The sequence below is a fragment of the Oncorhynchus tshawytscha genome, linkage group LG07 (assembly GCF_018296145.1).
Source record: "Oncorhynchus tshawytscha isolate Ot180627B linkage group LG07, Otsh_v2.0, whole genome shotgun sequence".
NCBI lineage: Eukaryota > Metazoa > Chordata > Actinopteri > Salmoniformes > Salmonidae > Oncorhynchus > Oncorhynchus tshawytscha.
The window spans coordinates 46963487-46976970 of record NC_056435.1 but is presented as its reverse complement, the minus strand read 5'-3'; the positions used below and the strand labels follow the sequence as shown (position 1 = coordinate 46976970).

At 41.4% G+C, this 13484-nt stretch overlaps 1 protein-coding gene across 9 annotated transcripts in view; it reads right to left on the bottom strand.

Moving 5' to 3' along the window:
• The window catches only part of LOC112254657 (cyclic AMP-dependent transcription factor ATF-1), a 30908-nt gene that overhangs the window by 6330 nt on the left and 11094 nt on the right, over positions 1-13484 (bottom strand). For 2 of the 9 annotated variants that reach the window (XM_024427400.2, XM_024427398.2), the window contains exons 2-5: positions 11758-12011; positions 4019-4132; positions 856-953; positions 321-460 (exon numbers count right to left, since the gene is read on the bottom strand). In XM_024427400.2, the coding sequence (XP_024283168.1) occupies positions 321-460; positions 856-953; positions 4019-4132 (352 nt within the window). In that variant the 5' untranslated portion in view covers positions 11758-12011. The remainder of the gene's footprint in view (positions 1-320; positions 461-855; positions 954-4018; positions 4133-11757; positions 12012-13484) is intronic. The other 7 variants (XM_024427395.2, XM_024427401.2, XM_024427397.2 and 4 more) reach the window with 5 other exon arrangements.

Sequence of the window (13484 nt, the reverse complement as noted above, 5' to 3'; positions counted from 1 at the left end):
AATAAAATACATGTAGATCACATTTTACATGACATTTAGTTACATTTGTCATTAAACAGAGGATTTCATCCATTGACATAAAGCATACTCAATGTGTGTCAACTGTATGTGGCCTTGCTGTTGCCTTGGGAAATCACATAATGAGCCATTTGGCACTACCTGTCCCCTGCAGTGGGGTATATTGTCACAAAACTGCAGAAGCCCATCATTGATGATCCATTACTTAGCAAGTGCCTCCAATTCTAACAATATCCAAATGTAGAATCTATTTATGATGACAGTGGTGAATTGGTAAGACTATGTAGTAGGGCAACACTTACTGTACTGGCCGCTGCTGGTCTGGTAGATTGTCTGGGTGTTGGGCACTGTCACTGTGGTCATGCCAGAGGAAGCAGGGTTGTCATCCTCTCCCTCGTTCCGTGACGCCACCTCCTCAGCAGACAGCTCATTGAGGATCTTTCTACAGACCACCGGGAAGAAGCAGGAGATTACTCATCCATTAAAATATTACCATAAAGATTGGTAATTCTATTATATGTTTGTTGTTTTGGCAGGAGGTGGTAATTAACAAAAAACACTATGCTACAGAATCAAACAAATGAGATTGGAACATTTTATGGAGAATAGGTAGCTCACTAGTAAACATCCAAAAGGTAACCTCAATGTAGTATCATTGTTGGATTTCAGTTCACTACTTATACATTGAGATTGACTGTTGTTGCACATCATCATAGATACTATTTAACATCCCAGTTCAGCAGTGACCTTTGCAGTCTGCACACACTTCTTTTCACTATTACAAATGGGAAACTTAAGATGGTGTTTTGTTTTGGACAACAGTGCGGTGGCAGCTACCTGTAGGAGGGCCGTCTGGCCAGTATCTCTCTGGTCTTCTGGGCGGAGGCTCCACTGTCTGAGGAGTCCTGGGAGTCGTCACTGTCTGATCCCTGGCCCTGTGGAGGAGAGATGTGTCAGGACATGATGGGTTACTCATCTACCATGTTTACTTAATCCCGAAGATCAGAATGTGGGGGCACAAGATAGAGATACCCTCACATCAATCACACATTTACAATAGTAATACAGTAGGACAAAGGCTAAGTTAAGTTATGCTAGAAGAACAGAGGACACCTCACTGTCGTCCAGAGGCACTGTAGTCCATGGCCAGTATTCATTAGGCATCTCAAAGATGGTGCTGATCTAGGATCAGGGTCCCCCTATCCATGTAATCTTATTCATTTTGATCTCAAAGCCAAAACGGATCCTTGATTTGCATTCCTACTCTGAGATGTTTGTGAACATGGGCCCAGGCCTAGTTCCTGGTTGTTGAGGAGCTCCTCTTGCCTTTCCTTCCAGTTCTCTGCTGCCAATGACTGGAACGAATAGCAAAAATCACTGAGTCTTATATCTCCCTCTCTGACAGCTGATGCTGAAAGTTAGAGCAGCTTACCGATCACTGTACCTGTACGCAGCCAAAATGTAAATAGCACACCCAACTACCTCATCCCCAAATTGTTACTTATCTTCTTGCTCTTTTGCATCCCAGTATCTCTACTTACAAAATCATCTGCACATCTATCACATCAGTGTTAATGCTAAATTGTAATTATTCCGCCTCTATGGCCTACTTATTGCCTTACCTCCCTACTCTTCTACATTTGCACCCACTGTACATAGATTTTTCTATTGTGTTATTGACTGTATGTTTGTTTATGTGTAACTCGGTGTTGTTGTTTTTAAAATCGCACTGCTTTGCTTTATCTTGGCCAGGTCGCAGTTGTAAATGGAAACTTGTTCTCAACTGGCCTACCTGGTTAAATAAAGGTGAAAAATATATATATATTTTTAAATAAAATAAAATAACCTCAGGCCTGGGCAATTATTTTCCATGGAGGGCCACATTAGAATATAATTTTGCCATCGCGGGCTAGAATTATATTACAAGATTTACATCATGTGTATGACTGTGTTGACAGATATCTACTATAAATCCCATCCAGATATGCTGCTTACTTTTCTTTTTTAACATGCACAGAAACAAACCACATCCATGTTCTCCTTTTGGTAGGTATTTTCATTATCAAACATTCAATGAACTACACGGAGGGAAAAGTACACTGTGCATTCAGCACCACGGACAGAACTCTTGTTAAAGGGTATGCACAAAAATACAAGAAAGAGGGAGAGCTCAACATTACATTTAAACTTCTCAATCAGTCTGAGGAGTGAAGTCTCTGATGGGTATTGACTAGAGCAGTGAAGTCAGGTATAGTTTCTGACGTCCCTATGCTCAGGATTTCTGAGAGGTGAGAGTCAGTAAGAGATGATCTGTGCCTTGTTATATTTCATCACTGAAAATGTCTGTTCACATACATAGGTTGACCCAAACATCTTCTGAGCATGACTCCTAATCTTTGGAAAATTTTGTTCATCGAGATATGCATAGAACCCTGTCAGTGACATTGTTTTGAATAGTTCTCCAATCACTGCATCAGACCGAAGATCGATACGCTCAAGTTGCAGTTCAGTGAGAGCGTTATCCACATTGAAGGTGAAAGGAGAGGAAACCAACAGTATGTCATTTTCCAACCCTTTGAAATCCTCAAAACAACGAGAACTCACTGTTCAAAGCACGCAGCAGTGAGGTATACTTCTCCCACTGGTCATCTGATAGGGAACACAGTAGAAGTGTCGGAAAGGTGGGTGAGATTGTTGGTTTCTACTTGGCGGATCAGGAGGAGTAATTTTCCCTAGAAGGCTTTGACAAGGCTGTACACCTGATGTGCAAAAAGGCCCTTTCCTTGTAGTTTGGAATCCAGTTCATTCATGATGGCCATGATGTCCATGGTGAAGGCAAAATCAGCCAACAATTCTTTATCTTGCAGTTGAGGGAAATCCACATATTTTCCTTTCATTTGCAAAAACTCAGCAATCTCCGACTTCAGGTCCCACACCCTTTTAATCACCTTCCCCAAACTCAGCCATCTCACATTTGTGTGGTAGGGGAGATCTGCACGACCCAATTTCTTCCAACAGTGAGATAAGAGCAAAATCTTTAAACCACAGGCAGTTTATGAAGTTTACCACTTTAGTGACTGTATCCACAACATGGCTCATTTTCAGAACACATTTACAGAGCACCTCCTGATGAATAATGCAATGCAGGAAAAAAAATGTTATGATCTGGGTTCAGCTCAGCTACTTGATCTTGTATCCTTTTCAAAAGGCCAATGTTTTTTCCTGTCATGTTTGGGCACCCATCTGTGGTCACACTAGAGAACTTTTCAATACTCAGTCCCAGCTTTGCCACACACTTATTAACCTCCTCCAATAAATATTGTGGTTGTGCTCTTCATTGACTGCACTGAAGCAAGCTCCTCTGTAATTTCAAAGTCTGGGGTTATGCCTCGTAAGAATATCAACAACTGCTCTGTGTCACGTGCATCACTGCTCTCATCCAGGACCAAGGAGAAATATGTGAAATCCTTTACCTTGTCTTTGAACTGTTGTTCCATATTCTCTGCGATGTCCTCAACACACCATGTCACTGTTCGTCTTTACAGGGAAACATTTTCAAACAGCTTTCTTGTCGGGGCAAAGTATTGCTGCAGAGTCAATTAAAAACATTCTTTAAATGAATTCGCCCTCAGCGAATGGCTTGCTATGTTTAGCAATTTTGTGGGAGAGTACACAGCTACCTCTCGCAATTCCGTCATTTGCTGAATGCAGTTTTGTGAAAAGTCCTTGCTGGTTTTGCAACTGAGAATGCAATGCTTTTGACGCACTTGCCGTCTGCTCAGAAGACATATTCCTATATTTCCCTGCATGCTTCACCTGGAAGTGTCGGGACAAGTTGTAGTCCTCAAGACAGAGATGCTCTCTTTGCACACTAAGCACACAGCTTTCCCCGATACCTCAATAAAGAAATATTTCGATGTCCACTTTTGCTGGAACACCCTACATTCATCGTCTACTTTCCTTTTCTTTTAAATCTTTGAAAAACTCAGGCCTGGCTAACCTGAACAGTCTGCACCTGTGGGGACTGGATGACCGACGACTGGATCACCCCCTGCACCTGGAAATGACCCCCGGGGAGCCGGACCACCGTCACAGGAGAGCCCCCCAGAGACATCTGCAAACACACAGTCAGATTAGAGGGTGACAGGAGGGAATATTCCATCCTGTACTGTCCTGTGGATTTTGTTTCATGTCCTGTTAAAAGTACACTCAGTGAGATGACGTAGATGCAAAGTTAACAGTAGTGGGTACACACTTCCTAAACAAATGTAGTTACAGTTCATTCATTATGCTGGTCTGACTGGATCGTCACTTATTATTTTCAAGGACCATCAATTTGAAATATTCTGAACAAAACAATTCCAAATATTTTACTTAGTAACAGTTCATGTAAGGAAATCAGTCAAATGAAAAATTAATTAGGCCCTAATCTATGGATTTCACATGACTGGGATTATAGATATGCATCTGTTGGTCACAGATACCATACAAAAAAGAGAGGGGCGCGGATCAGAAAACCAGTCAATATCTGGTGACCGCCTTATGCAGCGTGACACATATCCTTTGGGCTGCGTGATCAGGCTGTTGATTGTGGCCTGTGGAATGTTGTCCCACTCCTCTTCAATGGCTGTGAGAAGTTGCTGAATATTAGCGGGAACTGGAACACGCGGTCGTACATGTCGCAGCAACAGCCTTCCACCTCCACCGGGGGCTGCATAGGGCAACCTGTCATCCGCATCTGAGGAGCATTCCACAGACGAGGCCTACTCCAAACTATTCAATAAAATTCCTCATCATATTCTGTCTCTGTCATTCAGTTAAGCCTGTACTCGATTGAACTAAGAGCATTGAAGTGCGAGGCTCAAATTCTCTGCTGTGTTGGTTCCGTTGCTTTCACGGTGTAGCAGCGTGAAGCACACTCGTGCACCTGTGCAGATACACTAACTGTGTCTGAGTGAAGTCTTGCTGCTCTCTCTGAGTCTATCTAGAGTCTCTGATCCATCAATACACACTGAAACCAGTGGAGGCTGCTGAGGGGAGGACGGCTCATAATAATGGCTGGAATGGAGCGAATGGAATTGCATGAAACCATGTTAGATACCATTCCACTAATTATACTCCATCTATTACTATGAGTCCCTCCTCCCTCCTTCCCAGTTAAGGTACCACCAACCTCCTGTGACTGAAACAGATAGGGCTGGGCATTGCCAGGGACCTCACAATACAATATTATCATGATACTTAGCTGCCAATACGGTATGTATTGTGATTCTATATATACACAGATTCGATACTGTGAATTGATTGTGATTCCAAGACGGCCAAGTGATATTGTGATTTAAAGTGACCAAGATGGCACTTCAGTAGATAATGGACATTTTACATGCTCCTGACCAATTCTGCCATTTATTTTTATTCTGAACTTTTTTTTTTGTATATAATGTCTCCGCCATGTCCTATGATGGCAAAGATATTATGTATTGCCCTCTGTTCTATTGGCCTCTGTTCTGGTGGTGAATGTGCAGTCACTGGAGAACAAACTGGATGAACTCGTTTGAGACCATCCTATCAATGGAACCTGTAATATTCTGTGTTTTTCGCAGTCTTGGCTGAACAATGACATGGATAATATACAGTACATCTCGCAGATTTCTCCATTATTCATCAAGGCCGGATGGCAGCCTCGGGTAAAACTAAAGGGGGAGGGGTGTGTCGCTTTGTTAACAGCAACTGGTGCGTGATCTCCAATGTGAGGGATTCACTCATTATGCAGAGGGACAAGAGAGCCATGAGAAAACAAGTTTGATCAGTCATGAAAATAAAGGTGCAGGTTTTTGCACCATCCTGCTTACAAGTAAAAACTCAAACACGAAGTACAAGTGACGCGCTCAATACGGAAGTGGTCTGATGAAGCAGATGCTAAGCTACAGGACTGTTTCACTAGCACAGACTGGAATATTTTCAGGGATTCCTTTGATAACATTGAGGACTTCAACCCATCAGTCACCGGCTTCATTAATAAGTGCATCGACGACATCGTCCCCACAGTGACCGTATGTACAGTGGGGCAAAAATGTATTTAGTCAGCCACCAATTGTGCAAGTTCTCCCACTTAAAAAGATGAGGCCTGTAATTTTCATCATAGGTACACTTCAACTATGACAGACAAAATGGGGGGAAAAAAATCCAGAAAATCACATTGTAGGATTTTTAATGAATTTATTTGCAAATTATGGTGGAAAATAAGTATTTGGTCACCTACAAACAAGCAAGATTTCTGGCTCTCACAGACCTGTAACTTCTTCTTTAAGAGGCTCCTCTGTCCTCCACTCGTTACCTGTATTAATGGCACCTGTTTGAACTTGTTATCAGTATAAAAGACACCTGTCCACAACCTCAAACAGTCACACTCCAAACTCCACTATGGCCAAGACCAAAGAGCTGTCAAAGGACACCAGAAACAAAATTGTAGACCTGCACCAGGCTGGGAAGACTGAATCTGCAATAGGTAAGCAGCTTGGTTTGAAGAAATCAACTGTGGGAGCAATTATTAGGAAATGGAAGACATACAAGACCACTGATAATCTCCCTCGATCTGGGGCTCCACGCAAGATCTCACCCCGTGGGGTCAAAATGATCACAAGAACGGTGAGCAGAAATCCCAGAACCACACGGGGGGACCTAGTGAATGACCTGCAGAGAGCTGGGACCAAAGTAACAAAGCCTACCATCAGTAACGCATTACACCACCAGGGACTCAAATCCTGCAGTGCCAGACGTGTCCCCCTGCTTAAGACAGTACATGTCCAGGCCCGTCTGAAGTTTGCTAGAGAGCATTTGGATGATCCAGAAGAAGATTGGGAGAATGTCATATGGTCAGATGAAACCAAAATAGAACTTTTGGGTAAAAACTCAACTCGCCGTGTTTGGAGGACAAAGAATACTGAGTTGCATCCAAAGAACACCTGTGAAGCATGGGGGTGGAAACATCATGCTTTGGGGCTGTTTTTCTGCAAAGGGACCAGGACGACTGATCCGTGTAAAGGAAAGAAGGAATGGGGCCACGTATCATGAGGTTTTGAGTGAAAACCTCCTTCCATCAGCAAGGGCATTGAAGATGAAACGTGGCTGGGTCTTTAAGCATGACAATGATCCCAAACACACCGCCCGGGCAACGAAGGAGCGGCTTCGTAAGAAGCATTTCAAGGTCCTGGAGTGGCCTAGCCAGTCTCCAGATCTCAACCCCATAGAAAATATTTGGAAGGAGTTGAAAGTCTGTGTTGCCCAGCAACAGCCCCAAAACATCACTGCTCTATAGGAGATCTGCATGGAGGAATGGGCCAAAATACCAGCAACAGTGTGTGAAAACCTTGTGAAGACTTACAGAAAACGTTTGACCTCTGTCATTGGCAACAAAGGGTATATAACAAAGTATTGAGATAAACTTTTGTTATTGACCAAATACTTATTTTCCACCATAATTTGCAAATAATTTCATTTAAAAAATCCTACAATGTGATTTTCTGGATTTTTTGTTTCTCATTTTGTCTGACATAGTTGAAGTGTACCTACGATGAAAATTACAGGCCTCTCATCTTTTTAAGTGGGAGAACTTGCACAATTGGTGGCTGACTAAATACTTTTTTTGCCCCACTGTACATACCCCAACCAGAAGCCATGGATTACAGGCAACATCCGCACTGAGCTAAAGGCTAGAGCTGCTGCTTTCAAGGAGTGGGACTCCAATCAGGACGCTTATAAGAAATCCCACTATGACCTCCGATGAGGCATCAAACAGGCAAAGCATTAATACAGGACTATGATCGAATCATACTATCCCGGCTCGTACGCTCATCAGTCTGCAAGAACCCACCACATCCATCATCGATTACAAATGAAAAACCAGCTTAGACCTGCCCAGTGAGGTGAGCCTATCAGACAAGATAAATGTCTTCTATGCTCACTTCGAAGCACACAACACTGAACCATGCATGAGAGGACGATGCGGCCGAAAGGCCAGATGGATTACCAGGACACATACTCAGAGCATGCGCTGATCAGCTGGCAAGTGTCTTCACTGACATTTTCAACCTCTCCCTGACCCTCTCTGTAATACATACATGTTTCAAGTAGACCACCATAGTTCATGTGCCCAACAACGCCAAGGTAACCTGTCTAAATGACTAGCCCCATAGCACTCCCATCTGTAGCCATGAAGTGCTTTGAAAAGCTGGTCATAACTCACATCAACACCATCATTCCAGACAACCTGGACATATTCCAATTGGAATACTGCCCCAAAAGATCCACAGATGACATAGGATATTTTTGGCCATATTGCCCAGCCCTATCACATTCTTCAAATGTTTTATGTTTTGACGGTATGTTATGTTTTTTTTAAATAATAGAAAATGTATAAATATGCTTAAAAGTAGTTCATGACCATAGGGTGGAACACAAATAAGTTATTTCAAATAGGGCTTTCTCCTTTCTTTGTTTTTTACAGCTCAATCCAACAACAAAAAATATTTATACAAATAAAATACAAATAATTTGTGTCCTTCCCTATAAGCGTGCTGAAATTGTTAATTTGTTTACCGTGAAATAGAATTGTATCTGGTCAAACACAATTTTTCCCAGAAGTGTACTAAGTGTTGGTAACAGGCTGATTGGTTAGCTATGTGCCAGTAAAGGGGGCTTTACTATTCTTAGGTAGCGGAATGACTTTAGCTTCCCTCCAGGCCTGAGGGCACATGCTCTCTAGTAGGCTTAAATTGAAAATGTGGCAAATAGGAGTGGCAATATCATCTGCTCAGTAATTTTACATCCAGACTGTCAGACCCCGGTGGCTTGTCATTGTTGGTAGGCAATTTTTTCCACCTCTTCCACACTAACTTTACGGAATTCAAAAGTACAATTCTTGTCTTTCATAATTTGGCCCAATATACTTGAATGTGTAGTGTCAGCGTTTGTGGCTGGCATGTCATCCCTAAGTTTGCTCATCTTGCCAATGAACAAGTCATTAAAGTAGTTGGCAATATCAGTGGGCTTTGTGATGAATGAGTCATCTGATTCAATGAATGAAGGAGCAGAGTTGGCCTTTTTTCCCAAAATTTCATTTAAGGTGCCCCAAATATTTTATATAGATTTCTTTGTTTCAGCAGGTGTATCTCACTGATCATCCCTAAAGCCAACACCTCATTTGGCCGCCTTTCGTTCCAGTTCTCTGCTGCCTGTGACTGGAACGAATTGCAAAAATCGCTGAAGTTGGAGACTTTTATCTCCCTCACCAACTTCAAACATCAGCTATATGAGCAGCTAACCGATCGCTGTAGCTGTACATAGTCTATTGGTAAATAGCCCACCCATTTTTACCTACCTCATCCCCATACTGTTTTTATTTATTTACTTTTCTGCTCTTTTGCACACCAATATCTCTACCTGTACATGACCATCTGATCATTTATCACTCCAGTGTTAATCTGCAAAATTGTAATTATTCGCCTACCTCCTCATGCCTTTTGCACACAATGTATATAGACTCTCTTTTTTTCTACTGTGTCATTGACTTGTTAATTGTTTACTCCATGTGTAACTCTGTGTTGTCTGTTCACACTGCTATGCTTTATCTTGGCCAGGTCGCAGTTGCAAATGAGAACTTGTTCTCAACTAGCCTACCTGGTTAAATAAAAGGTGAAATAAATAAATAAATCGTTTATTTACTTTAGTCACATGACTTCTTAATTTGCAGTATGTTTGCCAATCAGTTGTGCAGCCAGACTTCCTTGCCATTTGTTTTGCCTCATCCCTCTCAACCATACAAATGTTCAATTCCTCATCAATCCAAGGGGATTTAACAGTTTTTACAGTCATTTTCTTAATGGGTGCGTGCTTATTAGTAACTGGAATAAGTAGTTTCATAAATGCATCAAGTGCAGCGTCTGCTTGCTCTTCATTACACACCACAGACCAGCAAATATTCTTTACATCATCAACATATGAATCACTACAAAACGTATTGTATGACCGCTTATAAACTATATTAGGCTCATCCTTTGGAACTTTGGTTTTCCTAGATATGGCTATTATATTGTGAACACTACATCCTATGGATTTGGATGCTGCTTTGAAGCAAATATCTGCAGCATTAGTATAGATGTGATCAATTCATGTTGATGATTTAATTCCTGCGCTGTTTGTAACTACCCTGGTAGGTTGACTGACAACCTGATCCAGGTTGCAGGCACTAGTTACAGTTTCAATATTTTTATTGAGTGGACAGCTTGATGATAGCCAGTCAATATTTAAAAATCACCCAAAAAATATACTTCTCTGTTGATATCACATTCATTATCAAGCATTTCACACACATTATCCAGATACTGACTGTTAGCACTTGGTGGTCTATAGCAGCTTCCCACAAGAATGGGCTTTAGGCGAGGCAGATGAACCTTTAGCCATATTACTTCAACAGAATTTAATTTTTTTACAGGAATGTGGTTCTGAATATAGACCGCAACATCGGTCTATAATGCCAATTGGCATTTCTGTCTTTTCGGTAGATGTTATAACCATGTATTGCTACCACTATCGTCAAAGGTATTATCTAAGGGAGTTTCAGAGATAGTCAGAATATGAATGTCATCTGTTACAAGCAAGTTATTGAATTCATGGACCTTTTTTCTTAGGCTACATATGTTAATATGGGCAATTTTTTGCACTTTTCTGGGTTGCTTGATTGTTTTTAATGCTTTACTGGGAAGCTTTTAACCTTTTGTAACTAGGGGGCAGTATTTTCATTTTTCGATAAAAAACGTTCCCGTTTTAAACAAGATATTTTGTCACGAAAAGATGCTCGACTATGCATAGAAGAATTGACAGCTTTGGATAGAAAACACTCTGACGTTTCCAAAACTGCAAAGATATTGTCTGTGAGTGCAACAGAACTGATGTTACAGGCGAAACCCAGACAAAATAATGACTCCTTATATGGCTGTGAATGAGCTACGAATGAGCTTACGTTTTCTACATATTCCCCAAGGTGTCTACAGCATTGTGACGTCTTTTTACGCATTTATGTTGAAGAATAGCCGTAAGGGACCACATTTAGCAAGTGGTCACATGATGGCTCCTGCAGAAAATCTTGCGTAAAGTACACAAGTAGCCATTTTTGTTCGTTGATTCTAAACAACGTTTGCCATGTTTCTGTCGATATTATGGAGCTAATTTGGAAAAAAGTTCGGCGTTGTAGTGACCGCATTTTCTGGTCGATTTCTCAGCCAAACGTGACGAACAAACGGGAGCTATTTCGCCTACAAAAATAATATTTTTGGAAAAAAGGAACATTTGCTATCTAACTGGGAGTCTCCTGAGTGAAAACATCCGAAGTTCTTCAAAGGTAAATGATTTAATTTGATTGCTTTTCTTATTTTCGTGAAAATGTTGCCTGCTGCCAGCAGAGCCTAGCATTATGCCATGATAAACTTACACAAATGCTTGTCTAGCGTTGGCTGTAAAGCATATTTTGAAAATCTGAGATGACATTGTGATTAACAAAAGGCTAAGCTGTGTCTCAAAATATTTCATTTGTGATTTTCATGAATAGGAAGATTTATGTCCGCTGCGTTATGCTAATTATTTTGAGGCTATGATTACGCTCCCGGATCCGGGTTTGATAGTCGCAAGAAGTTAAGAGGTGTTATTGTTGTTATTTACATTGGAACTGATTATGCAGCTCACCCTGCACTAAGTGGTCTTCCTACTAGGTGGAAGGTGGTGATGGTGGTGGTGATGTTGAATGGGCCGGACTCTCAGGCAGCCTCACGGTCTGGTGAGGCTGGGAGCTCCGAGGATCTGAACCAGAGGTAGAAGCCACCGAAGAGGGAGAGAATCGAGGACGAATGACGCAGGTGCCTCCGGATCCGATCTTGGAAAGCCACCAAGGAAGAAGGCGCCGGAACCTCTGTATCCAGGGCGGCAAAGCTGTTTTAGGTCTGTGTCAGTTCCCGGGATCAACATCAGCCATTTTTCCAGCCAAAGAAACAAAAAGCAGAAATATAGATCAAATTAATCACTAACCTTTGATGATCTTCATCAGATGACACTCATAGGACGTCATGTTACACAATACATGTATATTTTGTTCGATAATATGCATATTTATATCCAAAAATCTCAGTTTACATTGGCGCCTTACGTGCAGTAATGTTTTGATTCCAAAACATCCGGTGATTTTGCACAATAAACATTGATAAAAGATACAACTGTTATTCACAGAATTAAAGATAGACTTCTCCTTAATGCAACCGCTGTGTCAGATATCAAACAAACTTTACGGAAAAAGCATCATCTGAGAAACGCGCTCAGAACCCAAAACAGCAGGAGAAATATCTGCCATTTTGGAATCAACAGAAGTTAGAAACAACACCATAAATATTCACTTACCTTTGATGATCTTCATGAGAAGGCACTCCCAGGAATCCCAGTTTGACAATAAATCACTGATTTGTTCCATAAAGTCCCTCATGTATGTCCAAATAGCCACTTGTTAGCGTGTTCAGCCCAGTAATCCATCTTCATGAGGCGCGAGCATTTCGTCCAGACAAAAACTCAAAAAGTTCCATTACAGGTCGTAGAAATAAGCCAAACGATGTATGGAATCAATCTTTAGGATGTTTTTAACATAAAACATCAATAATGTTCCAACCGGAGAATTCCTTTGTCTTCAGAAAAGCAATGGAATGAGAGGTAACTCTGTCGGGAGCGCGCGTCATGAGACCAAGGCACTCTGCCAGACCACAGACTCAAAGAGGTCTCATGTGCCCCTCCTTTATAGTAGAATCCTCATTCAAGTTTCTAAAGACGGTTGACATCTAGTGGAAGCCATAGGAAGTGCAACTTTATCCATATCTCAATGTGTAGGTTTTCGCCTGCCATATGAGAACTGTTATACTCACAGACATCATTCAAACAGTTTTAGAAACTTCAGAGTGTTTTCTATCCAATACAAATAATAATATGCATATATTAGCATCTGGGACAGAGTAGGAGGCAGTTCACTCTGGGCATGCTATTCATCCAAAAGTGAAAATGCTGCCCCCTATCCCAAAAAGGTTAATTTAACTAAGTCAGTTTCGAACAAATTCTTATTTACAAGGAGAGCCTACTCCTTCCTCCCAGTCAGAGAATTGAACCCCTGGTATCCTTCACGACAAGGAGACTCTTTAGCTAAATAGCCCAGTACTGTACTCCCAACTGTCACATTGTACAGCTCCATATTTTCCGTTCCATCCTAACGGAAACCCAGAGGGTTTTTAGTTTTTCTTGGAATAGAAACACCATTATATTAATCAAATGAATTGAGCAAAATGTCTTAAAAATCAGTCCCATATACTATGTTCTTACAAAAAAAGGTTAAATTATCTAGTACAGCCACTATCAAATGCTTCTCAAAGATGACCTCTGGT